Below are 24,608 nucleotides of genomic sequence, written 5' to 3'. Positions count from 1 at the left end.
TACCGCGTAAAAATGGGGAGCGCCAACATTTTTACTCAAAGTACACAATCTATTATATTACAAGAGTTTATGACATTTCCCTAAACATGTGCTCTTAGACTCTTAGTAAGGTTCGAACAGAAAACTTATTGTGAGAAAATCATGGCCCAAAATGTGATGTTCTAATAGAGGTTTAAACGAGAGACATACACAATGTTATTTATTACTTCCCATAAGATATTTATTTTATTACCAAAAGTCCAGACATACACAATGTTATAGCACTTCACATTCGCTAAAAGCCATGCGTTATCACCTAGCATGCTTTTTACTGATTAAAAATAAATAAATGATGGAAGCACTGTTCATTGTTCAATGCTGCTAAACCAGTGAAAACTGATTTAAGACTTGTCACCAGATATGGTGCAGGGTATCATCTCAATTCTCATCTACATACATGTATAGTGTTCAGCCAAGAAAGATAAATTACACGTGCAAATATGCACAAACAGCTGAATGTTGAAGGTTTTCATTATTTAAATATGTGATGCGATCACTCGTCTTCATCACCGAGTAACGCAAACGAGAAGGGTGCGAATTTGTACCCTTCTCCTTCATAAAACTTGTTTTGAAACTCCACCCAATGGAGCCTTAATGCGTGTAGGAAGGCACTCAAGGTTTCCATAACCAACAGTACTCCAACAGTTGCAAAGATAAACACGATGATGCCCACAATAAGGATAATTACATTATTGTACCTGCGTGTAAAAACAGAGATTTTAGTAAAGAAATGATAAAGATAATTAACTGCTTTTATTAAAAAAGAAAAAGGATTATATATCCAGAGGCCACCTAAGTTTATCGTTATGTTTTTGTAGGCCACACATATTTGAAAACGATTTTGTAGGCCACTCAAATTTATATGTTGTTCCATATACACCAAAATCGACTAAAAATCGACATATATATGTAAAAGAAAAAAATGCAAATTCTCATGTATTTATAGAAAAACAAAACAATACATGTGTATTGGCCCATTGCTACTAAGAAAGAATAAACTTACCCCCAAGCAAGAAGCAGGACCTTCTCATAGAAAACGGTTGACAACTCTGAATGTGCCAAGCTGAAAAAAAGAGTGTACGTGTCAAATATATTAAATGGCAACGGACCATTACGGTATAATGCAAACTTCAATCAGAAAGATTAAAGTTCAATTAGGATACCTGAGAGCCCATAAACGAAGGTATGACGCTGTATTTGATACTGCCCCAAGTACAAACTCGATAGTATGGATGAGTTGATGAACAAATACTTCACTAAACTCGAATTCTTCATGATCATGCGTATCATGATTTGCCTCCACCTGCAACGAGTCATCTGTGCCTTCAAGGGGTGTGTAAGCCTGACCTTGATGGGTCTGAAAAGCCACAAATAACAAGGTTAAAAAAAGGTAAGATAACAAAATTGTCACAAACTGAACATGAAAATGTAAGCTAAAATACGAAAAAACATACCCTGTTATGTTGTGCCTTTAAAATGAAAGGCTTAGGTAGCAACATCCACGGGACAGCAATTAGAGATAGCAGTAGTAGCACAAGCTGGTGATGAAACGATATGTACCAAGTGAGATATAAAGACATAAAGACACCATGCTTATACTACAGTCATTAATAACAAGGTTTTGTTTTAAGTATCGAACCTGAACGGTCTTCTGGTTTGGAAAAAGCTGGTTTTCACCGAGGTCATCAGTGGGGCTAAGGAACATGTATATCATTACATGGTACAAATCGGCTTTCGAGCCAGTGCACCATTTCACAATGATGAGGAGGGAAAGGTAGCCAAACAAACCATTCAAAAATATCATCTGTGGAATAAATTGAAACCTGGAAATGGCAGAGTTGAAAATATTTCAACTACAATACAATACAATACATTGTGTGTATGATAAACATTGAACAAAAATTATATGAAAACTAACCAGACATTCACAGGGTTTTTAAAGTATAGAGCATTGAAGAAGCTTAGGATTATTCCAAGGTTCATTTGGGCTACTCCAATAAGAATCGACATTTTCATCTTTAATGAGTTGAGGAACGGCAATTCGCTGCGACTCCCGTGCCACGCGGGGTCCACACCAAACGGGTATGTATCACGTACCTTTATCAAGCCTATTGTGGTAGCCTCACTATAGCAAACAGGGAAAACATAGGGACCAATTATGCAAAAAAAAAAAAAAAAAAAAACAGAACATATATATGAGTTTTAGAAGGGGTCAGATAAGTACGTGCATCCAGCATCACGGCAGGCATATGCTGAAGGGCTGAATAACTCAAACGGAACTGAGAAGAACTCATTATAGATAAAACCGGTATAGATTGAGAAGAGAGCCATCAACAATAAAACATAGCGACCCCCAAAAGTCATTTCCATTATGTCTCCAAGTTTCTGCATTCGTGAAAATGTAAAATCAAATTAGTATCCAAGCAGAGTTGGAACATAAGACTTGTAAAACCACCTACTAAGAAACTGATTAAAATTCTTATACAACTTTTAACCAACAGTTCACTTCAACTATTGGGTATGAATTTTCAATAATGCAATCATTTTAGGGTAAGGTCTTGGTGCTATTTACCTGACTTGAATATTTCTTCTCCTTGAATATTAGAAATAAAGTTGCGAGCAGGATGCATATGCCATGGCCCCAATCACCAAACATAACCGCAAACAGGAAAGGAAACGTGACAACAGTATATACTCCGGGATTTGCTTCTTGGTATGTGGCAACACTGCACAAGAGTAGATTAGACGTTTAACGTTTATGGAGTTTTAAATAAGTACAGCCTTTACATAGACTACATCTATATTATGAATAAGGGAAATTATCTAGACTAAATGTTAAATATTCTTAACTGCCGCATACAAAAATATGTGATGTATCAAATAAACTACAAACTACAATACCTGTAAAATATTAGACATAAGAATGACAAAGTAATGCTTACCCATATGCATCAACAATTGTTTGGAATGACTCGGTAAATTTATTAGTCCGGAAATAAGTTGGAGGCAGCTCCTTTGTGTGCAAAACTTGAAAAATGGCACCAACTTGTGACTTGGAGTCAACTGTGGCCAGCTGCAGGGCATCCTGGATCTGCAATAAACAAAGGAACATCAATGTATTATGAATTTGAATACACAATCGATGACTTTTGACCCGTTCGACTCATTTGAACCGTATCCCTTCTGATCAGAAAACTATATAGAAATAAAACATAATCCTAATCAAGCAATTTATGGAGAAATGGGTCACATTCCACCACTACATACAAGGCTAATAGGGTATAGTGACAAACCTGTTGGGTTGCGAATACGGGACTCCACCCTTCAGCCACAAGACACTTTTTAGTCACATCAAAGCTAAGCATGTTTAACGTGTGATAAATAGATTTTTCCTTCCGAACCTTCCAGTAGCAAGAAAATAAAGTTCAGAGAACATATAAGAAAAATATAGAAAATATAAACAGAAAACGATGAATTCACACACAAATTATAACATGAATTTACAACAACACATACCAAATCGCTCCACTGTTCATATTGTTTTCCTATGTTTTCCAACAAATTCCCACGGTGCAAAAGTCCAGTATCTATCGTTGTCTTCAGCTCAGATAGCCTTCCAGATACCTGGAAAGTGATAGTTGTACATATTATGCAGAGATACAACCATTTAAGAACGAAATAAATAAATTATGCAGCATGTTGGTATACCATAACTAGAAAGATTAGAAAGGTATTAATGGTTCTCGAAACATTTCAGAAGAATACAAGATTGCATAATCAGATTATTGTACTGGAAGAATGAATTAATGATGTTTCACAACTCCAACAATGCTACTTATGTTCCCATGTGAACATTCAAGTTCCTTCATGTTCTTAAGTGATAGTTAATCGTACAAATTTTAATATATAATAACAAAGAGAAAGGCTAGAAGACGTTCTGTACCTCAGTTATCATTTGGGCTTGTTTGCTCAAATCTTCGGTAAAAGGATAACGATTTGCTCCAAAAGCTTCACATATCTTAAGAATTTTGCTCTTGGCTCTTTCTCCAGAAAAGAATACCACGAAAACATTTTTCTCAACCTGCACCGCAGTAGTCGTGTTTAATTAACTATAAAACAATTGAGTGTTACTGACATTATTACTTGTACTTAGGGTTAATGAACATGTTAGCATTATTATGCTTGTTTGATCAAGCTAAAAGTTCACAAGTTGGTAATACTTGCAACCAAATTAAGAATACATGTATACTGCGAGTATAGATGTTACATAAATATCACAGTTCTTGAACATGAATAAAGGCTGAGTTTGGGTTCATTTGATATTAGAGATTAACAGTGACCTCCTTATGGAGCATACAGATGTAACACAAAAATGATGTTTACGTATTTAATCAAAAAATAATATATTTACAGCAAGACATACTCCAATATACCAAGGAAGCATATATGCAAGATCATGAGAAGGTTTTTGATAATAGCATTCACGTATCGCATAACATCGTTTACCATAATATGAAAATACGTTTCACATAACCATGTTACAAATATTTAATATCAGACAAAACTTCACCAGTCTGATTAAATATTTAATATCAAATTCTTTAACTATAATCAAACAAAAAACATGTCACAAAAACAGGAATATGAATACCAGAGTATTTACCTTTTCACCTGAATTGGGATCAATAACAGCTTCTTCCACGGAAGACTGCATCAGAAATACATTTCCCCTTGTGGCACGGAATAAAATTCTTTCAAAAGCTAAGGCTCGTCCTTTTGGCACGAGGCCGGTGAGAAACCCGAGTTTGACTTGTTTGCCTTGGTCAACTGTTGATTCCTATTTCATAAACATCAAAAACAGAAATGTATAATTTTTAGAACCTACATTCAATAATGAAATTATTTATTATTTATTAATGTCATAGCATGCACCTGATCCTTCAATAAAGGAGTTTCAAGAGATTCTTCAGCAGCCTGATCTGATGAAAGTTCTCTTTGCTGTGTTGCAGCTCTGCTTTCTGCCAGTTTGAAAAACTCCCCAGCCTGTGAAAGTTTAAAAAAAAAATAATAAAAAAATAAAAATAAAAATAAGGTCTTCTAGGCTCATATATTTTTTTAAGTCATTTTTAACAGGAACATTTCACATTGCACAGATGAAAATTTTGAGGCATCCATATGCCTCTCATTTAGTAAAAAAACTCCTCAAAATTTTTTAAGCATCCTACAAACTTTGTAACATATACTAGTACCTTTTGCAGAACCAGCTTATACTCCACAAGCTCATTATAGGTACGCTGCAACTTTTCACTATTTGCATTGATTTCAATAAGCTCGGCTTCAAGGTCTCCAAGATTCACCTAAATAATCAAAAAGACAGAAAATCTAAACTTCTAAACATGGTCCAAATTTATGCATACATGTAAAACTTGTGTATACCTCCACATCATCCAGATTAAACTCAGCTTTTGCCTCAGACTTCGCTGATGGCTTGACATCTGCCTTTGACATTTGATCTCTGAAAAAACGCAGTTTCCGTCCCAGCTCTGCACATCTTTTGATCTACACAACAAAAGATACTTAAAACACGATCATAATAAATCAAAGTTTCAAGAATATTCTAGACGAACAAATGCTCCAACAGTATGAGATGAGTAAACTAAATTTATAAGGGTCAAGAATATTATATACAAGTGTAATTAATTTTGTTGTAACTACTCACAGTTGATATTGATGTGACAAGTTCACTACTTTACAAAGGAATTCCACACATCTATTTCTTCATTTCTTGTCATGTCATACTAAAGACAGAACAATAGAATGTTATTTTTATAGATTGTTCTTGTTTTGAAAAACAGAGCTTCAAATGTGACAAAAGGCAATTATTAACAGGAAATTAAGGGATCCATGTGACGCATTCAGCCATATAGTAATCTTTACCAGTGTTCCAAAACTTGATTTACGTATTTATTTTACAAAGTGATCTTGTAAAATACTGCAAGTGTAGTGAATATGCAACTCCATGCGTCAACCATAATCCAAACTAACAAAGCTTACAACTTCCAGATTTAATTCCATATGACAATTCATATCTCTAACTTTAAGCTCAAGAAGACAACGTCACAACACTAAGCAACTTACTAAACCTTGCAGAAAAAACAAGTATTCACCTGGCTGGCATATGTTCTCTGGAAAGGACTTTTTTCTGCATTCAGCTGTATATACCAATAAAATGATGTTAGACCAAAGCTTCTGGTTAAATTAACAACTCATAAACCAACAATAACACACCAAAAATGTAATGGAAAGTTTAAAAGATCTTTCTAAATTTACTCTTATATTTAATATTCAATACTAATACTAATACTATTATGGCATCAAAGCCTTTAAATGGATAACTATAACTAACTAGCTTTATACTTTTAATAATTCAACCAAAATCAACATCACGAATGTATCAGGCAACCCTAATATTACTAAATTGCCAACATTCAAATCAATTTATACAGATTAATAGTAGCTAAACTCCTAAAACAGTTCAATTACATAACGATTATATTATAAACATAATTATTATTAGAATTACAATTACTATAATCATAACTATAATCATAAAGTAATAAGAATGATACTCACATCTTTAAATTGAATGAGACCGATATCACCAAGGTAAGAAACGGTCAATCGAGCTGACTCAACTGGAATAATGACTTGTACTAAGTGCATCGGTTCTGAACGGAATAGATCCATTGGAGGACAACAACCACCACCGCCGCCGTTCTCCGCCATCTGTTGACAACGTCCGGTTGCGGTGTTTGAGATCGATTATTAGTAGTATAAAAATAAGAGATGATAATTGTTAGTATCTGTCTTCTATCGCCTCAATATGTTTTCAGTAGCCACGTTCATGTGACTGATATTTTTTCAAGCTTTTTTTAATTGATTGATTGTGATTAGATTTATTTGGGGTTCAGGGTACAGCTAATAGTAACGTGTAGGATTTGGATTGGACAGTGGATTCGAAGTACTCGAATTATGTAGATAGAGTGCTAGTTTGGAAGTCTGAGAACTTCAAAAAAAAAAAAATAAATAAATAAAAAATAAACTTTTTTTCTTTTCTTTTAACGGTGGATCACCCAACGGGACTAAATGGCGAAAACAGAAAAATAAATTCACTCTACCCAATTTTTTTTTTTTAAATGTAACAACTTTTTTGGGTAAAATATGGAGGTTTTTTGGATAAAATATGAAGGTTTTTGGCCAAAATTTAGAGATTTAGGGCATGGCTTTGGGAAAAAAAATCCATTGGGTCAAAATCGAAAAACTCAAAATTTTTACACTGAAAATGGCAAATACACTGGGGCGGATGCCCCCTTGTCTGTGACGACCCGGAAATTTTCGACCAAATTTAAACTTAATCTTTATATGTTTCGAAACGATAAGCAAAGTCTGTAATGATGAGTCTCAAAAAGTTTGAACTGTTTCATATATTCAATTGACCTTCGACTGTTCTCGGCGATTCATGAACAATTAAGTGTAAATAGATATATGTATGTATATATAAATAAGAATTCGAAATATAATTTGAAGTATTATATGTTGTTGTTATTAATAATTAATAAAATAAAAATATGATATTATAATAATTATTATTTAAAACTTATCTCTATATATAAATAAAATATATTAAAAATAAATATTAAATGATTGTAATACTCGTTTGATGTTTCGATTGATATTAAACAAGTTAAATTCAAACTTATGTAATTTTAAAATAAACGGTGATACGAAAATGAGTTATATAAGTTGTAGGCTTATTAAAAGTATATTTAGGATCTAATTAATTAATTTTAACACTTTTTATATTTTACCCATAAATGAGAGAGACAGTTGAGGAAAATTTTATTTAATAAATTAATGATCGAATTTTATACCATAATGACCAAAATAAATAAATATAGTTAATTTAAAAATATGAGATTTTTCTGAACACTTTTATTCGTCACTGATTTCGCAGAATACACAGTTCGTGAAAACTGTCGGTAGTATACAACCAACAAAAATTCACGAGATTCAAATTATGGATACTGTTTCTTTCTTTATCACCCCACTCGTTTTTCTTTGTCCTCCACTTGAGTGTTAATTATCAATATTATATTGTTATTAAAAATTGTTAGATTAAAGTTACGGAGTATGGAGATTTATATATTTGCACTTTGCATATGAATTGATTCCTCACCATCTTCATTACCTCTCACCTTAATAAAAACGACCCACGCATGCAAAAACACTTTGTTTTCTTCTTCTCTATTTTTTTCTTTTCTTTCTTGGTGGAACTAACGAGACCCAACTCAAAGGATACCTCCCCAAAACATAAACCATAATCGACTGTTTGTTTCTTTCTGCCATTTAAATTCTCAAACACAAACACAAACCATCACCTTGTGTTTGTTGATCAATTACAACTCAAACCCGAAGCATAAACCAATCGAACTACTAGTTGTTTTTGGTTTATGTTCGGCCAACATACAAACCTAACCAAACCAACCTTCGATTTTGCAACTACTCAAACTACTACTGTTCGGTTTCTATTTGCTGTCCGCCGAAGCAACACCACCACCAAGAACCATCGTAATATGCTGTTTATTTACTACCCTATAAAACTACAAACCACCACCATTTGCTCGCTGTTGTAACCCTTCAATAACCACCAATACCTCTCTCCATCAAACACCACTACAACCTGTTGAGTCCCCAAAATAATTAAGGATTTAATTATGACAAAACAATATTTATTTGCACTAAAGTGTTATGTGCAGCCAGCACAAGTTTGTTTATGTATAGTCAGCTAATATAGCTGTGTCGAGTGTTTAGTATGCTGCCTAGTCTATCAGCACAAGGTAGAAATGTATTCTTCGAATCAGCACAGGATGTGCACCCAGCAAATCAAGAATATCAAGTGACTCAGCATATGAAGGACCAGTAAGTCTGGATATCAGCATACAACACAAGACAGCCATGCTCCATTACAAGCATGATAAGTTTCCCTGAGTGGTCTACATCAAATGTACTATTCAACCGAAGTCGAAGACAAAGTTGAACAGAGAAGGACACGCGTCGGCGGCTGACAAGTGACCTTACAAGACCGCATGGGAATGCAGAAGTTTAACTTATGTGCAGACATAAGTTATCCGTTGTCAACACCTAGGGAACACAACATTCTATTTGTTTAATCAAATAGTGGTGCCAAACCGAATTGGGGTGTTCCTGCAAATAGCTACTAAAGAGGAAAGAAAGGGAGCACGCCTCCTTACACAATTGTCCCCTCAAGTACAGACATCCTATGTACCAGTGGACAATAGATCAATTACACGGTTAATAGAACTACTATATATATTGTTGTATCCACTATTGTAAAAACTAGTGGTGTGGGTTTATCTGTTAGAGTCCAAACCGTGTAATAGCTTTAGTTTATCTCTTAGCTATAATCTAGGTAATCTGTATCAACCAACTATCATTTCCGCCAAGGATAGTTGTGATTCTTTCTGATTTAATCAATAAAGAATAACCGTTGAAAATTACCTGTGACTCTATCTTATTTACTACAGAATACGAAACGTGTTTAACTGACTAGTTAATTAAGAAAAGAATTGTATTCACCCCCCCTCTACAATACTCCTGTTGTTATTAAGGGACCAACAACTGGTATCAGAGCTTCAGTCTTGATAATTAATATCTTGGATCTGAATTCTCTTATGGCTTCGTATTCAAACTCAGCTTACCTTGAGAATGGCTCGTCTCACAGACCACCTAAGTTTGATGAAGATGAGTATGAAACCTGGAAGGCAAGGTTCATGCTCCATCTTGAGTCTGTAGATCCACTCATGCCTGGAATTGCCAAAGATGGCCCTTTTATTCCCACTGAGACAGTTGGTAGTGCACCAGCAACAGCTGACACTCCTGCCATCCCTGGCAGAGAGGTTATTCTCACTCCCTCTAGATGGGATGATGAGGATAAACGTCGAGTTGGTCTTGACCCTAAAATCAGAACCCTGTTAGCCATAACTTTGCCTAACCCACTATTCAAACTGATTAAGGGAAAAGAAAATGCTAAGCTTATGCTTGACTACCTAGATGTCACCTATGAGGGTATGGGAGAAGTTAGGTAGAACAGGATGATTGCTCTTAAAAGAGAATATGAAATGTTCTTTGCCTATAAGAATGAAACCCTTAAGCAAACCTTCATTAGGTTTAACTCTTTGATAGCAGACCTGATCACTTTAAATGTGACCTACACTGAATTTGAACAAGTGAACAAATTCATTGATGCACTGCCATGTAAATGGAGACCTATTACTGACCCATTAAGAACCACACAGACCCTAAAGAACTTTAACCTGTCTTCTCTCTACAGTTCCCTTTGGAATCATGAGAAGGCAGAAGCCAAGTTTGAACTTAACATGAAAGAAAACTTTAGGTCTGCCCCCACTACTTCAAAATCATCTAAAAATGATGATACTGCTCTTATTGCTGCTGCTAAACGGAAGAAAGCTCAAAAAGCTTTACTGGTTCAAAAGTTACTGGCAGAACAAGAGTCAGCTGATAGTGTTGAGGAAAGTGGTACTGGGTCTGAAGAAAGCAGTACTGATGAAAGTGATGTAGAAGGGTTTGCTGAAGGTATGGCTCTGCTGGCTAGGCAGTTCAAAAGGTTCAATCGTAGTAGAACCAGCAAGTCATACAAAGGGAGCAAAAAGCCATGTGCTAGGTACAACAGCAAGTCAGTCAAGGGTCCTAAATCTGAGTGCTTTAATTGTGGGAAGGTTGGACATTTTGCTGCTGAATGCATGTCCAAGAAACCTTCCACGTCACATGCTAACTCTTTCTCAAAAGCTGATAAGTACAAAAACAAGTACAAAGCTATGAAAGCTCAGATGAAGGAAAGTGCAAAGACTGACAAGAAGGGTAAACAGCCAGAAAAGGTTCTAGTTGCTGAACATCATGACTGGGATGAAGCCAGCACGTCTTCATCTTCTGATAGTGATACTGATGATGATGGTGCTGGTTACGCTACTGGTAAAAAGCTGTGTTTGATGGCCAAAGAGGTCGAGGAGTCTGATGAGGATGATGGTGGTAGTACGTTTTTGGCTGATATGAGGGAAGCTGATCAAAACAGAGATTCTCCTCAATGGAAAACTGAAATGATGTATAAGGTTGATAATTTTCAAACTTATACTGATGATGAAAAAGCTGAAATGTTTGACTACCTAAGAATTGACTTATGCAGAAGCTGCAAACGTGAAGAGAGTTTGAAATCTAGTAACAAATCTTTAAATGAAAAACTCAAAGGCAAAAATGATGAAATTAAGATCTTAAAAGATACAATTTCCAAACTTGAAAAACAAAACTTTGCTTTAGAAACTCTTCACGTTGAGGCAGCAGAAGTCAAGACCCAGCTGGACAATCTCAAAAGAGTTGTTGCTTCATGGTGCACATCTGCTCAACGCACAGCTAAATGTGTTAACGAGCAGGTGCCTGCCCAAGTTCAAGCCTTCTTTGCTGGTGACTATGCTGCTGCTGCTGCTATTGCAGAAGTTACTTTCATGGACCCGATTCTTGAAACTGATCCTGAAGCTGTCTTGCCAAATACTTTTGCCAAGATAGTTGAAGGTAAAAAGGTTGTGACAAACAAATTTGTTAGACCTACTGTGTCCCCACCACCTGCCATGAAAGAAATTTTGGAGGATGAAGTTAGAGCAAGAGAAGCCAGTAACTCAATTGATGAGACTACTGACCCCTCAAGCATCTACTACATGACTCCGAAAGAAAGACGTATTAAAAGGGAAATCACTGAAAACAATTTGAGAAAAGTTAAACCAACTGATTCCCCTTCGTGTTCGAGTTCTACCAGTGCTAAGCCAGCTGATGACCAATCTACTGGTCACCCAGTAGCTGCAGACAAGCCAGTGAAACGAAATACTGGCAAATCTAAGGCAGCAGTTAAGATACCTACTGGTTCATCAGCATCAGAAGACAAGCCAGCAACTTCCCACGCTAACTTGTCAAATGATAAAGGAAAGACAGTTCGCCATGGTCATGGTACTGGTTCCAAAAGGAAAGCTGCCCATAAGGGAAAAGCAAAAATTGACTCGACTGATGAGCTGTCTATCACTGAGATAATGACAGTCAAGCTTGACCAGCTAATTGAGGCAGTAACCAAAAGTCGACCCGATCTTACTGCCCCTATTAGATCTGTGCATGACCAGCCACAAAAGCCAAAAGTGAGAAAATGCTACAAATGTGGCAGCAAAGCTCACTTGGCTAACCAGTGTACTCAAACCCAAACCCCATCTGCTGCTTCTTCTAGCAAGCCAGTAGAAAAGAAGAAGTCATCAAAGGTGACTCCTTCAGAACCCATCCTTGGATGGGTTCCCAAAAAGAACTAATCTCTAAGCTATTGTGCAGGGCATTCAAAACAAGCAAATCTGGTATCTCGATAGTGGTTGTTCGAGACATATGACCGGAAGTAAGTCCCTGCTGATGGACTATCAGGAAAAGGATGGTCCAGTTGTTTCGTATGGAGATAATTCGTTGGGTTACACAAAGGGTTTTGGTACCTTGACAAATGGGAATGTCACGTTCTCAAATGTTGCATATGTAGTTGGGCTTAAACATAACTTACTCAGCATAAGCCAACTGACAAGCAAGAATAAGATAGTCCAATTCAGAAAGAAAATTGGTACTATTTTTGATAAGACAGGGAAGCCACTGTTGACTGCAAAACGTCATGAAAACATGTATCAAATTGACATGAACACAGCAGTCACAACAACTGATACTTGTTTCTATTCGAAGGCAGCAGACAACCTGAAGTGGTTATGGCACAAGAGACTCTCACATCTCAACTTCAAAGATATTCACAAATTATCCAGTAGAAGTTTGGTGTCTGGGCTACCCACAATGTCTTATGTGAAGGACAGATTGTGTCCTGGTTGTGAAAAGGGGAAACATCACCATGCCTCGTTCAAATCAAAGCAAATCTCATCTGTTGAGAAACCATTTCACTTACTTCATATGGATCTATTTTGTCCAGTGAATGTGGCCAGCTGTAGTGGGAAGAAGTATACACTGGTTATTGTTGATGAATACTCGAGATACACTTGGGTGTTCTTTTTGAGGCAAAAGAGTGAAGCTGCTGATGAAATCATCAATTTTATCAAAAGAATGGAGCTTTTGAATGGGCAACTGGTGAAGCAACTAAGAAGTGATCATGGTACAGAATTCAGAAATGCTACATTAGAAGAATTTTGTGCTGACAAAGGTATTTCCCAAAATTTCTCTGCTGTGAGAACACCTCAGCAAAATGGTGTTGCAGAAAGAAGAAACAGAACTCTCATTGAAGCAGCAAGATCTATGTTGGCTGAGTCTGGGTTGAAGAATTCCTACTGGGCAGAAGCTGTGAATACTGCCTGTTTTACCCAGAATAGATCTCTTATTGTGAAAAGACATCAGAAAACTGCTTATGAAGTTCTCAAAGGAAGAAGACCCTCAATTTTCATTTCTTCATGTATTTGGCACTCCCTGTTACATTCTAAATAATAGGGATCAGCTGGGCAAATTCGATGCTAAAGCTGATGAAGGTATATTCCTTGGATATTCCAACATGTCAAAGGCATATAAGGTCTACAACAAAAGAAGGGGTTGTTTTGAAGAATCCATTAATGTTACATTTGATGAAACTGCCTCTGCTTCATCTACTGATCGTGAAGATGAAGTGTTACTGTTTGAAGAGCCTACTCAGCAAGCTCTTGATGATGAAGAGCCAGCAGCACAACCCTCACCAAACCATGCTGCTGGGTTCTCTGATGATGAAATGGAACATTCTGTTCCATCTGTGTCTAAACCAAGTGGACCTACTGGCTCTACTGAAGTGCTGCAACTTGAGCGTAGGTCTGCTGGTTCTGAGAGATCACAAGCTGGTACTGATTCTACTGATATTGATCAGCAACCTTCTGTTGCTGCTCACTCATCTGAACCAGCTGATGATCAAGATGCTGTGTGTTCTACAACCAGCTCACCTGTTCATAACACCAAATGGACAAGGGAGCATCCGATTGAGCAGATTATTGGTAATCTTGCGAGTGGTGTTAAAATATGGAGGCATGCAACCAGCAACTTTTGTATGCATGTTAATTTTGTGTCTACCATTGAGCCCACGTGTCCTGAGGAAGCACTTCAAGATCCTAGCTGGGTTGGTTCAATGCAAGAAGAAATTACTCAGTTTGATAGGAACAAAGTGTGGACATTGGTACCTGAACCTGAGGATAAGACAAAGAAGATCATTGGTACTAAGTGGGTGTTTAAAAACAAGATGGATGAAGATGGTGTCGTTATCAGAAACAAAGCAAGATTGGTTGCTCAAGGGTTTAGACAGGAAGAAGGATTGGATTATGGGGAAACTTATGCACCAGTGGCTAGGATGGAAGCTATCAGATTGTTCTTAGCATATGCTGCTAGGATGAACTTTAGAGTATTTCAGATGGATGTTAAATCTGCATTTCTGAATGGGAAGCTGCAAGAAGAAGTTTATGTCAAACAGCCTCCTGGTTTTGTAAGCAGTAAATATCCAGACCATGTCTACAAGTTAGACAAAGCTCTTTATGGCCTTAAACAGGCTCCAAGAGCATGGTATGAGACACTTCATGTGTATCTCACTGGTATAGGTTTTAAAGTTGGAACAATTGATACCACTCTATTCTCAAAAGAGATAGATGGTGATCTCTTGTTGGTACAGATATATGTGGATGATATTATTTATGGTTCTAAAAATGAAAAACATTGTCAAGATTTTTCAAAACGTATGTCAAAGGCATATGAAATGAGTTTACAAAGAGATCTACAATACTTTTTAGGATTGCAGATCAAACAACTTGATGATGGAATATTTATAAGTCAAGATAAATATATGAAAGATATGTTAAAGAAATTTGGTCTGACCTGTTTAAAAGACATAGGGACTCCAATGGCAGCATCCATTAAAATAGATGCTGATCCAAATGGTGAACCAGTCAATATCACTGAATATAGAGGTATGATTGGATCCCTACTTTATCTCACAGCCAGCAGACCGGATATTATGTTCGCCACATGTCTCTGTGCCAGATATCAAGCTGATCCTAAAGAGTCACACTTGCTGGCAGTAAAAAGAATATTCAGATACCTAAAAGGTACTGCTAAACGTGGTCTTTGGTATCCCAAAGACCAGGATTTTGAACTAATTGGGTATTCAGATGCTGACTTTGCAGGGTGTAAAATAGACAGGAAAAGTACTACTGGTGGTTGCCAGTTACTGGGTAGTAGGCTAGTCAGCTGGACAAGCAAAAAGTAAAATACTGTGTCCACATCTACTGCTGAGGCAGAATATGTCTCTGCTGGTAGTTGTACTGCTCAAGTACTGTGGATGCAAAGCCAGCTAAAGGACTATGGTGTTCATGTTACAAAAACTCCAATCTACTGTGACAACACCAGTGCAATTGCTATCACCAACAATCCTGTGATGCACTCAAGGACTAAGCACATCGATGTTCGGTATCATTTCATAAGGGATCATGTTCAAAAGGGTGAAGTTGAGTTACATTTTATTTCTACAGACCAGCAATTAGCAGACCTATTTACAAAGCCATTAGATGAGAAACGTTTTAACTATCTCATCTCTGAGCTGGGTATGCTTGAACTTTAAATAAAAGACAACTTTTGTTGGTGTGCTGGCTCTACAACGTGTAGGGCAAACCAGTAAGTCACATTTATTTACTTACTGCCTACATGTCAAACAACCAACACAGCAAGGTCTTTTATATTTTGGTTACTTAAATGTTTTCAATGAAATAATAAATAGCTCTCCAAATTTAATGATTCCTTAAAACTGGAAACTCATTTACTTCCAATGATTTAAATTAAATTCATGACATATTAAATGTAACAAAAGTATTTTGTATTTAATGCAAAAATTATTTTTGAGGTTTTAAATCAATTTGTTTGAAATGAAATCTGATGCATTTAATGCTGAATGGGAAGAATGAGTGTTTAAGCCGTATAAATGTCATGTCAACAGTCTGTGTCCCCTTGAAAACGTGCCAGTCTGTCACATCTGCCCACGCGCCTGCAGATGACAGTAATTTTCTCTCTCCTGCACTTTTTCACCCAATCACAACGGATAAAAGTGTGTTTCATCTTACATAATAAACTTCGGTTATTCATTATTCAAAACACACACACTTTTACTCTCAAATTTTTTTTTCAATCTTCAATCTTCAAATCTTCATCCTACATTCATCAATGGCAGAACAACAACAACAATCACCACGTGCTGCAAGCCAACAAGAGGAACAACAACAACAACAACCTCAAACAGTCGAACCACAACAGCAACCACAACCTGCCCCACAACCGCAACCGGCACCGGAGGAACCGGTGGTTCAAGAACAAGTCGTTCAAGGAACATTGTTCAATCTCCACCCCAACCTGATTAGGGCTCCCAATGCACCTGATCACTCACTGATTCGCCTATCTAGAGGCAATGCTGCACATGCCCTCTCTATCCCCAAATCGAAAGTTAACAAAGGGTATGAGGCCCTCATCGAATATATCCATCAATCACCTCTGGCAAGAGCCATCACCGGTGTACCTTCCCGATTCTATGCTACCTGTTTGGCACGATTTTGGTATACTGCCACTGTTGCCACCACTCCCGGCAACGTTCCATGTATTCGTGGCATGGTGACTGAAACCCTAAATTGCTCTGTCACCGTCGAAGCTATTAGACGTGCTCTTCAATTGCCCGGTGGACCATTTGTTGATTCACCTACTAGTGAAGAATTCAGAAGGGAGGTGTTGGAGACCATTGGGTTTGCTGGACTAGTGGCACATACACCGTTGAGAAAGCATATGCCACCACTGTGGTACTACTTCTTTGGGTTGATGACTCAGTGCATGAGTCAAAAGTCAGGAAGCTTTGACCAATGCTCAGATTTTGAGCTCAAGCTTGGTCATGGGTTGTTGTTCAACAGGAACATCGATTACGCCCTTGAAATTTATTTGAGGCTAAGGGAAATGGTGACTGCTAGAGTAAGAACCAACTTGATTCCATTTCCACGATTCTTAAGCCTGGTATTTGAAAGTGAACAGGGTGAAGCTTATCAGCAAATTGCTGATCAATCATTTGAGGTCCCAGTAAAACAAGGGGGCATGCCAAAGGATGTACCTGCTGCTCCATATGCTGAGTTGACACCAGCAATGAACGAGTATCTTGCTGCTCGTCGTGGAGCCACCCAATCGACTGCCTCTGGTTCTGCACCAGCTGAGGGGGAGGGTCCTCAGCGAAAGCCAGCAACGCGAAGGAAGCAGCCAGCTACCTCAACTAGTACAGCCACCGTCTCATATACTGGTAAAGCAGTAGTTGTATTAGAATCTAGTGCTCTCTGATCATAAAGAACAGCCCTAGTCTTATATACTGACTACCCAATTCTAGTGTTGGAATCTGTTGCTCATCTATTTCTTGGTAACAGGCAAACCTAAGCGTGCTAAAGCTGGCTCCAAGCGAACCACAGGGGAGATTGCACCAGTCTCAGCTGCTGCTCCTGCAAAGGATGTAGCTATGGAACCTGGTGCGTTTCTAGACCAAACAGCAGAACAATCTAACTTAATTGAAAATTTTTTAACTGATGACTTGAAAAATGTTGAGGGAGTTAAAGGTATAACCCTGGCTCCCAAGCTGACTGGTTTTAAAACAGGTGTCAAGAAGAGTAGCAACCCATACTCTTCTAACCAGACACTTCCACATTTTTCTGAAATGAACTTAATGCAATACTCTCTGCTGACAGTACAACCAGCAGAGAACATAACTGACCCCCAAAGTAGGCTTGAGCTGGGTCTTCATCGTGTTGAACCAGCTCAGGTGACTGCACAGCCAGTATGTTACTCGGATACTGATAAGAGTCACACTCCTACATCATTACCAGCCAGATCTCTTACACTATCTGGGTCAACATGTGTTGCCAATGAGTCAGCAGAGTCACCGCTGTACTTACAGACACTTTCTTCTGTCTCATTCGAAGGGCTGACCAAATCACAAGTCTGTCCCCAGAGACCAAAAACAGATGCAATTGTTGAGTCAAATTTATTTGGTTCTACAGTTGCTAACATAACTTGTTCTATTGTTTCAGTTCTTAGCAGGGTAGATGAGCAGGCAGAGGGGGAGCAAAATAAAGATGTTGTTATTCCTACTGGTGATATTGCTGCCTCTGCTACTGGTGTTGGTACCACTGATTCTGTTACTGGTGGTGCTGATGCTGGTACTGTTGATTCTGCTGCTGCTGGTGTTACTGAGGAGTTGGCCACTACTACTGTTCCTCCTCAAACTCTCAGTACCACTACTTCCACTACTGAGCATGATGTGGAAGATGTTATCATGGAAGAACCTCCTGTTCTTGAGAAGGTTATTGACAATATTGTCAAGGATGTTCTTCTTGATGAACCTGTCACCCAGCCAAGAGTGGACTCTGCATTAATGTCTGATGAGCCTGCTGATTCTTCTGATTCTTCTACTATGGAACGTCAAATTCTTACAGAATCTGCAGTTCGTCATCCTAATGGTCCAATTTTGGTTGCTACTGAACCAACTGCTGAGATGTAGTTTGAAACCATTCAGCCAAATGCAGCTAATGTCATTGTCATTCCTGGTTCTGCTTCTGGTATTGTTACAGCTGATGCTAGTGCTAGTGCTACGTTTCCATCTGATTCTGCTATGGATGCTGGTACTAGTGCTACTTTTCCTTCTGATACTGGTGCACAGGTTACTGATGTTAAGGATGCTGGTACCTCTGCTGACACAACTAATGATTCGACTAAGGCTCCTGTTACTGAGGAAACAAAGCCATATGTTGTGCAGGTACCAGATCCAGATGAAGTTGTTCCTAACTTCATTTTCAAGGGAGCTTCAATCTCTCCCAAGATTGCTATGCTGGTCGATCAGCTGACCATTGATCCCGAATCTGCAATAGTCTCAGCCAGCAGATTACCTCGTGAAGAGATGGTTGAGCTATTATCTCAGCTTGATAGACCAGCTAGAGAAGAAATTTATGAGAGGATAGCCCTGCTGGAGCAAATCAATGAACAGCCTTACTATCATGTTTTTGGTATGGCTCCAGCTGCTTCGCCATTTCCTGGTACATGGAGGCCTCTCAAGTTTGTCATCGATCCTACTACTGGTAAGTGTGTTATGTAAAATGTCCCTGATTTGCCAGTACCTTCTTCTTCCTCAGCTTCTTCCTCCTCATCTTCTTCTGATGGGGATGCTGATGAAGGTACTGGTAAGGGCGAACCAGTCATTCCTGATAACGTGACTGGTTCCAAAGACAAACCAGTGGATCTTACTGATGACAATGCTGATAATAATGCTGACAAGGATATCAGTGGTTCTAAGCCTTCGGGCGAAGGTAAAAACGATGGTGATCATGGTGATGAGTCAGCTCCTGACCTTCCACCTCCACCACCCCACGGTGATACTCCTCTGTTAGCTGGTGCTGACCAACCTTCAACCTCTGCATACTTAAAGTTCAATGCAGATGAGGTTGCTGATATTTCCACCTTTGCTGTCTATAAGACACTGCAAGGGATCACACCAAATTTGGAGGAAACTATTCGCAGAGCTATTGTTGATAGTGTCTCTGCTGCTGTCAGATCTGCTGGAGAGGCTGTTACAACTCCTATTGATCTTAAACTCCAGCAGGTGTGTGCTTTTGCTGATGTGGCAGTCGAAGCAATCACAAAGCACCACGAAGATGAAGAGGAGCTTGAAAGGCGAATTATCTCTCACAATGAGTACTGTGAAAATATCACCCGACTCCAAGCTGATTTGGATGCTACTAACCGCAGAAATACTTTCTTAAATGAGGAGAACAGGGTGTTACATGAGAGATTGGAATCGCAGGAAGCTCAAATGGCTAACATGATTCCTGCTGCTGCCTATGTTCAGATGGTTGAAAACATGCAACGAATGGCTGCTTTGCAAGGTGATGTTCGAGCCATCGTTGAACAAATGGATATGGGTGTAGCCAGGAATGAAGTTAGATCCTCCAATCTTCTGCTAAGACAATTTGGTGTGGATCCTGGTGCCCATCTTACTCCAGAGGTTGCTAAGTGGAACAATTTTGCCTTCTCTGCTCCTCAGTCAGACAGTGATCTTGATGCTACTGTCTCCCCTACTATTCACCCTACTGCCCGTGCTGATGACAAAAAGGGGGAGAAAAAGTCCAAAAAGAAATCTAAAAAGAGAAAACAGTCTGAGGGGGAGCATGAACATGAAAAGGCTCCTAAACACCTCAGGAGAGATGGAGATGGTGATGGTGATGGTCAAGACACTGGCCCTAAGCCCAGCAACGCTCATACTGAAGCTGGTGGTGCACAGGCAACTGGTAGTACTCAACCCAGTGTGTCTGCCACACCAGTGGATGATATTGGTTCTGGCAGTAAGCCCAGTGATGTTTCTGATATGGCTGTAGCTGAAGCTTTTGTGCTGTCTCAATCTATTGAACGTAAAATGAAGAGGAAGTTAGAGAGACATCAAAAGCGACAGCAGGAACTAGATGATGCCTTCAATGCCAAGTTTGAGGCCTTTGCTGAACTTAAATGCCGTAAGATTATGCACAGAAGATGGCTGAGTCCAAAAGCAATGGCAATCGATGATGACCTGACTGCCTTTGATAAACACAGAAAAGAGGCAAGAAAAAGAAATGCCAAGTTCATGGTCAAATACGACAAACAGAGGGCAAAGCTGTATGCACAGAGAGCAGAAAGAATCAGGAACATGACTCCTGCTGAGATGAAGGATTACCTTAATTCTACTGAGTCAACTGGTGGAGTTAGAGCTGATATTTTCATGAAATGGGTTGATGCTATGTTAGAAGCCAGCTCTACTCCTCAACCAGCATCTGCTGCTCAGCCAGCTACACAACAAACACAGCCAACAGAAACAATCATCCTTGATGATGATGATGTTATTAGTCAGGGGGAGCATCTTGCTATTGTTCCTTACCTGCCTCCTATTCAACCAGTATCGACACAAGAACCATCAGCTAAACCCAGGCCTATTGACAAACACAGGGTGAAATCTGCTCCTAGGGACAATCAGCCCCTGAGGAAAGGACCCCTATTCGAGGCAGCTGATGAAGGTACTGAAGTGGTTGAGCCAGCTGATACTAATCAGTCAGCTGGCATTGAAGGCACAGCAAGGAGTGCTGTGATAGAAGACCCAGCCAGAAGTGTGCTGCTGGGTAGTACAAGTGTTGAAGACCCAGCAAAGTCGGTTGAGCTGGGTGCTAAACAAGTAGATGATGAAACGGTTGATCTTGCTGACTTCACAGTCTGGGGAAGAGACAGCCAAACATTTGTTCTATCTCCTCTTCCTCCCCAGATTCAAGTTTACTTTGACAGAACACAGGATAACCGGGTCAATCAGCATCCAGTTAGTTCATCTGGCAGCTATGAATCATCTATGTATCCTCCATTTTCCCCAAGGGTTCATGACAAACATATCACTTGGGAAGATGACTCAGTAACCCATGGTGAGCCGAACATCAGAAAAATGAACCCAGATGAAAGAGATGCCTACAGACTTCAGATTACTATTCCAGAGCTGCTTGAACAAAGACAAATTGAGCTTAATGAAAGAATTCGTCAAGTCATGCTGCTGCATCATCCTCTTGATCAGCCACGCTATATTGCTGCACTAACCTTTGGCATTGACATTAGGGTGTACTTGAATAACAGTGGTCTCAGGCTCTCCACTACTGATGAAAGAATTCATTTTGAAGATGCTCTCCAGCTGGGTATGGATATAAAGGAGTATTGTGCTGCCCTTAGTACTGAAGAGGGTAGAAAGATGGTTGAAGCAGTAAGATCCCTGAACATTTCTTATGATGATTATCTGTTGGGTTTAGCTGCTGAAAGGGAAGCCAGAGAAGCTGCTGATGCTGAACTTGCTGAACGATCAAGGCTTCAGGATATTGAAGACAGATTGGCTGCTGACAGAAAGCAACAGGCTGAGTCCCTCAAACTAGCCAGAGCCATTGTCAAAGAATAGGATAAGGTTTTTGATAAGATAGAAGCTGCTGAGAAAGTACCTACCACTGCTCCTGTAGTACCTGATCACAATATTGAGTTTCCTGATACTTATTATAAGAGCAGGTATGGTAATGTGATGAATAGAAGATCTAATCCCTGCAGAATTATCAAGGTAAACAGAGGGACAAAAAGGGCTTTCAATGTTGTCAGGGATAACAATGTTCAAGAAAGGATTAGTTTTGATGACTTAAGAACTCTTGGATTCAGTGAATGGATAGAAATCTTGGAGTATTTCATTGGTAAAGGTGAGAGTGCTATCAAGAGTGCTCTTAAGACTGAACTCCAACAGCTGTTCAAGAAGGCAACTAAGTTTGGGAATGCACCAGTAGTTGATGTTGATGAATTTCTTGCTCAAAAGCCTAAAGGGAAGCAACCTACTGGTGAAGGACCAACTGGGAGAAGCCGAATTGTTCTACCTCCTTTCATCCCTGTTTTTGACCCTGCTGAATTACCTCTCATGTTCCCTGAAGCCTGGAAGATTAAACAAGAGGAGCTATCTGATGAAGAAAGAGAAAGAGAAAGGGATAAAGATAGATAGTCTCCTATGTGCTTAACTTGTATCTTTTGTAATTTACTTTTCATTACGAATTATCTTGTAATTATTGTATATATCTGATGTAACGAAAGTAAAGTGAGTTTATCTTCAAAATCATATCAAATTATAAGATATAGATAACTCAGCAAAAGATCCCAAAACAAACTTAAAGGGACGAATTTACTGTCTACTCTCACTAGGTCCCTAAGTGCTGGCTTTAGTGTTTTCTCTTCAAGTCATAGGTTTTGTCATCATCAAATAGGGGGAGATTGTTGAGTCCCCAAAATAATTAAGGATTTAATTATGACAAAACAATATTTATTTGCACTAAAGTGTTATGTGCAGCCAGCACAAGTTTGTTTATGTATAGTCAGCTAATATAGCTGTGTCGAGTGTTTAGTATGCTGCCTAGTCTATCAGCACAAGGTAGAAATGTATTCTTCGAATCAGCACAGGATGTGCACCCAGCAAATCAAGAATATCAAGTGACTCAGCATATGAAGGACCAGTAAGTCTGGATATCAGCATACAACACAAGATAGCCATGCTCCATTACAAGCATGATAAGTTTCCCTGAGTGGTCTACATCAAATGTACTATTCAACCGAAGTCGAAGACAAAGTTGAACAGAGAAGGACACTCGTCGGCGGCTGACAAGTGACCTTACAAGACCGCATGGGAATGCAGAAGTTTAACTTATGTGCAGACATAAGTTATCCGTTGTCAACACCTAGGGAACACAACATTCTATTTGTTTAATCAAATAGTGGTGCCAAACCGAATTGGGGTGTTCCTGCAAATAGCTACTAAAGAGGAAAGAAAGGGAGCACGCCTCCTTACACAATTGTCCCCTCAAGTACAGACATCCTATGTACCAGTGGACAATAGATAAATTACACGGTTAATAAAACTACTATATATATTGTTGTATCCACTATTGTAAAAACTAGTGGTGTGGGTTTATCTGTTAGAGTCCAAACCGTGTAATAGCTTTAGTTTATCTCTTAGCTATAATCTAGGTAATCTATATCAACCAACTATCATTTCCGCCAAGGATAGTTGTGATTCTTTCTGATTTAATCAATAAAGAATAACCGTTGAAAATTACCTGTGACTCTATCTTATTTACTACAGAATACGAAACGTGTTTAACTGACTAGTTAATTAAGAAAAGAATTGTATTCACCCCCCCTCTACAATATTCCTGTTGTTATTAAGGGACCAACACAACCATCCTACAAACCATCAACGAACACTTCTTTTACTATTAATACATTTTACACCATCATTACTGGTGCCTTGCTCTCTTCTGTTTTTCTTTCGTACACACACTCAACAAAACCGGATCATCTTGTTGCATCTTCTACATGATCACCATCTCCATGAACACCATCATGACTTGCAACCGATATTCTGTTTTCATTCGAACCAACAACTAACCACCATTTTTTTTCTTTCTTCTTAAGTTCCCTTCTTCTCTCGTCACTAAATTGGGCTACTGCTGTACTTCTGTTTTTTTTTACTGATGCGAACTGAGCACACACAAAACAACTTCACGAATTATTGCTACTATATACCGTTGACTTCTATTATAATAAGATGAAAAGTGAAAGGGAACAACAAAAGCATGCGTGTCTCGGAAATGAATGGGTACCAGCTCAGGTTTTAATTATTTAATCAAATACTTTATGCTGGCCAAATTAATTGTTGACAGCTTTGTATAGAATTCGTTTTTATGTTGGGCCGTTTATTTCATTTCTTTGTCTTGGGCCGAGTACCTTCTTTCATTGTTGGGCCGTCGAGGTTAGATAAATTTACATTATGGATTGTTTTATAATGGGCTGTTCGATAGAATTAGTGA

At 38.6% G+C, this 24,608-nt stretch overlaps 1 protein-coding gene across 1 annotated transcript; it reads right to left on the bottom strand.

The window, feature by feature from the left end:
• Positions 1 to 361: 361 nt before the first annotated feature.
• On the bottom strand, positions 362 to 6,837 carry LOC139897933 (V-type proton ATPase subunit a3-like). The gene is made up of 18 exons (XM_071880649.1): positions 6,673 to 6,837; positions 6,207 to 6,251; positions 5,476 to 5,598; positions 5,289 to 5,396; positions 4,972 to 5,082; positions 4,703 to 4,876; positions 3,983 to 4,120; positions 3,556 to 3,663; positions 3,333 to 3,440; positions 2,982 to 3,130; positions 2,612 to 2,765; positions 2,264 to 2,424; positions 1,958 to 2,164; positions 1,679 to 1,862; positions 1,494 to 1,577; positions 1,203 to 1,396; positions 1,043 to 1,102; positions 362 to 737 (listed from the first exon to the last, which is right to left on the bottom strand). The coding sequence occupies exons 1-18, from the start codon at positions 6,823 to 6,825 to the stop codon at positions 533 to 535; spliced, it is 2,466 nt and encodes an 821-aa protein (XP_071736750.1). The 5' UTR covers positions 6,826 to 6,837; the 3' UTR covers positions 362 to 532.
• Positions 6,838 to 24,608: the final 17,771 nt, after the last annotated feature.

This window comes from Rutidosis leptorrhynchoides, chromosome 3, assembly GCF_046630445.1.
Source record: "Rutidosis leptorrhynchoides isolate AG116_Rl617_1_P2 chromosome 3, CSIRO_AGI_Rlap_v1, whole genome shotgun sequence".
Lineage (NCBI taxonomy): Eukaryota > Viridiplantae > Streptophyta > Magnoliopsida > Asterales > Asteraceae > Rutidosis > Rutidosis leptorrhynchoides.
Note: the sequence above shows the minus strand (reverse complement) of the source record. Positions and strands in the feature narration are given on the sequence as shown.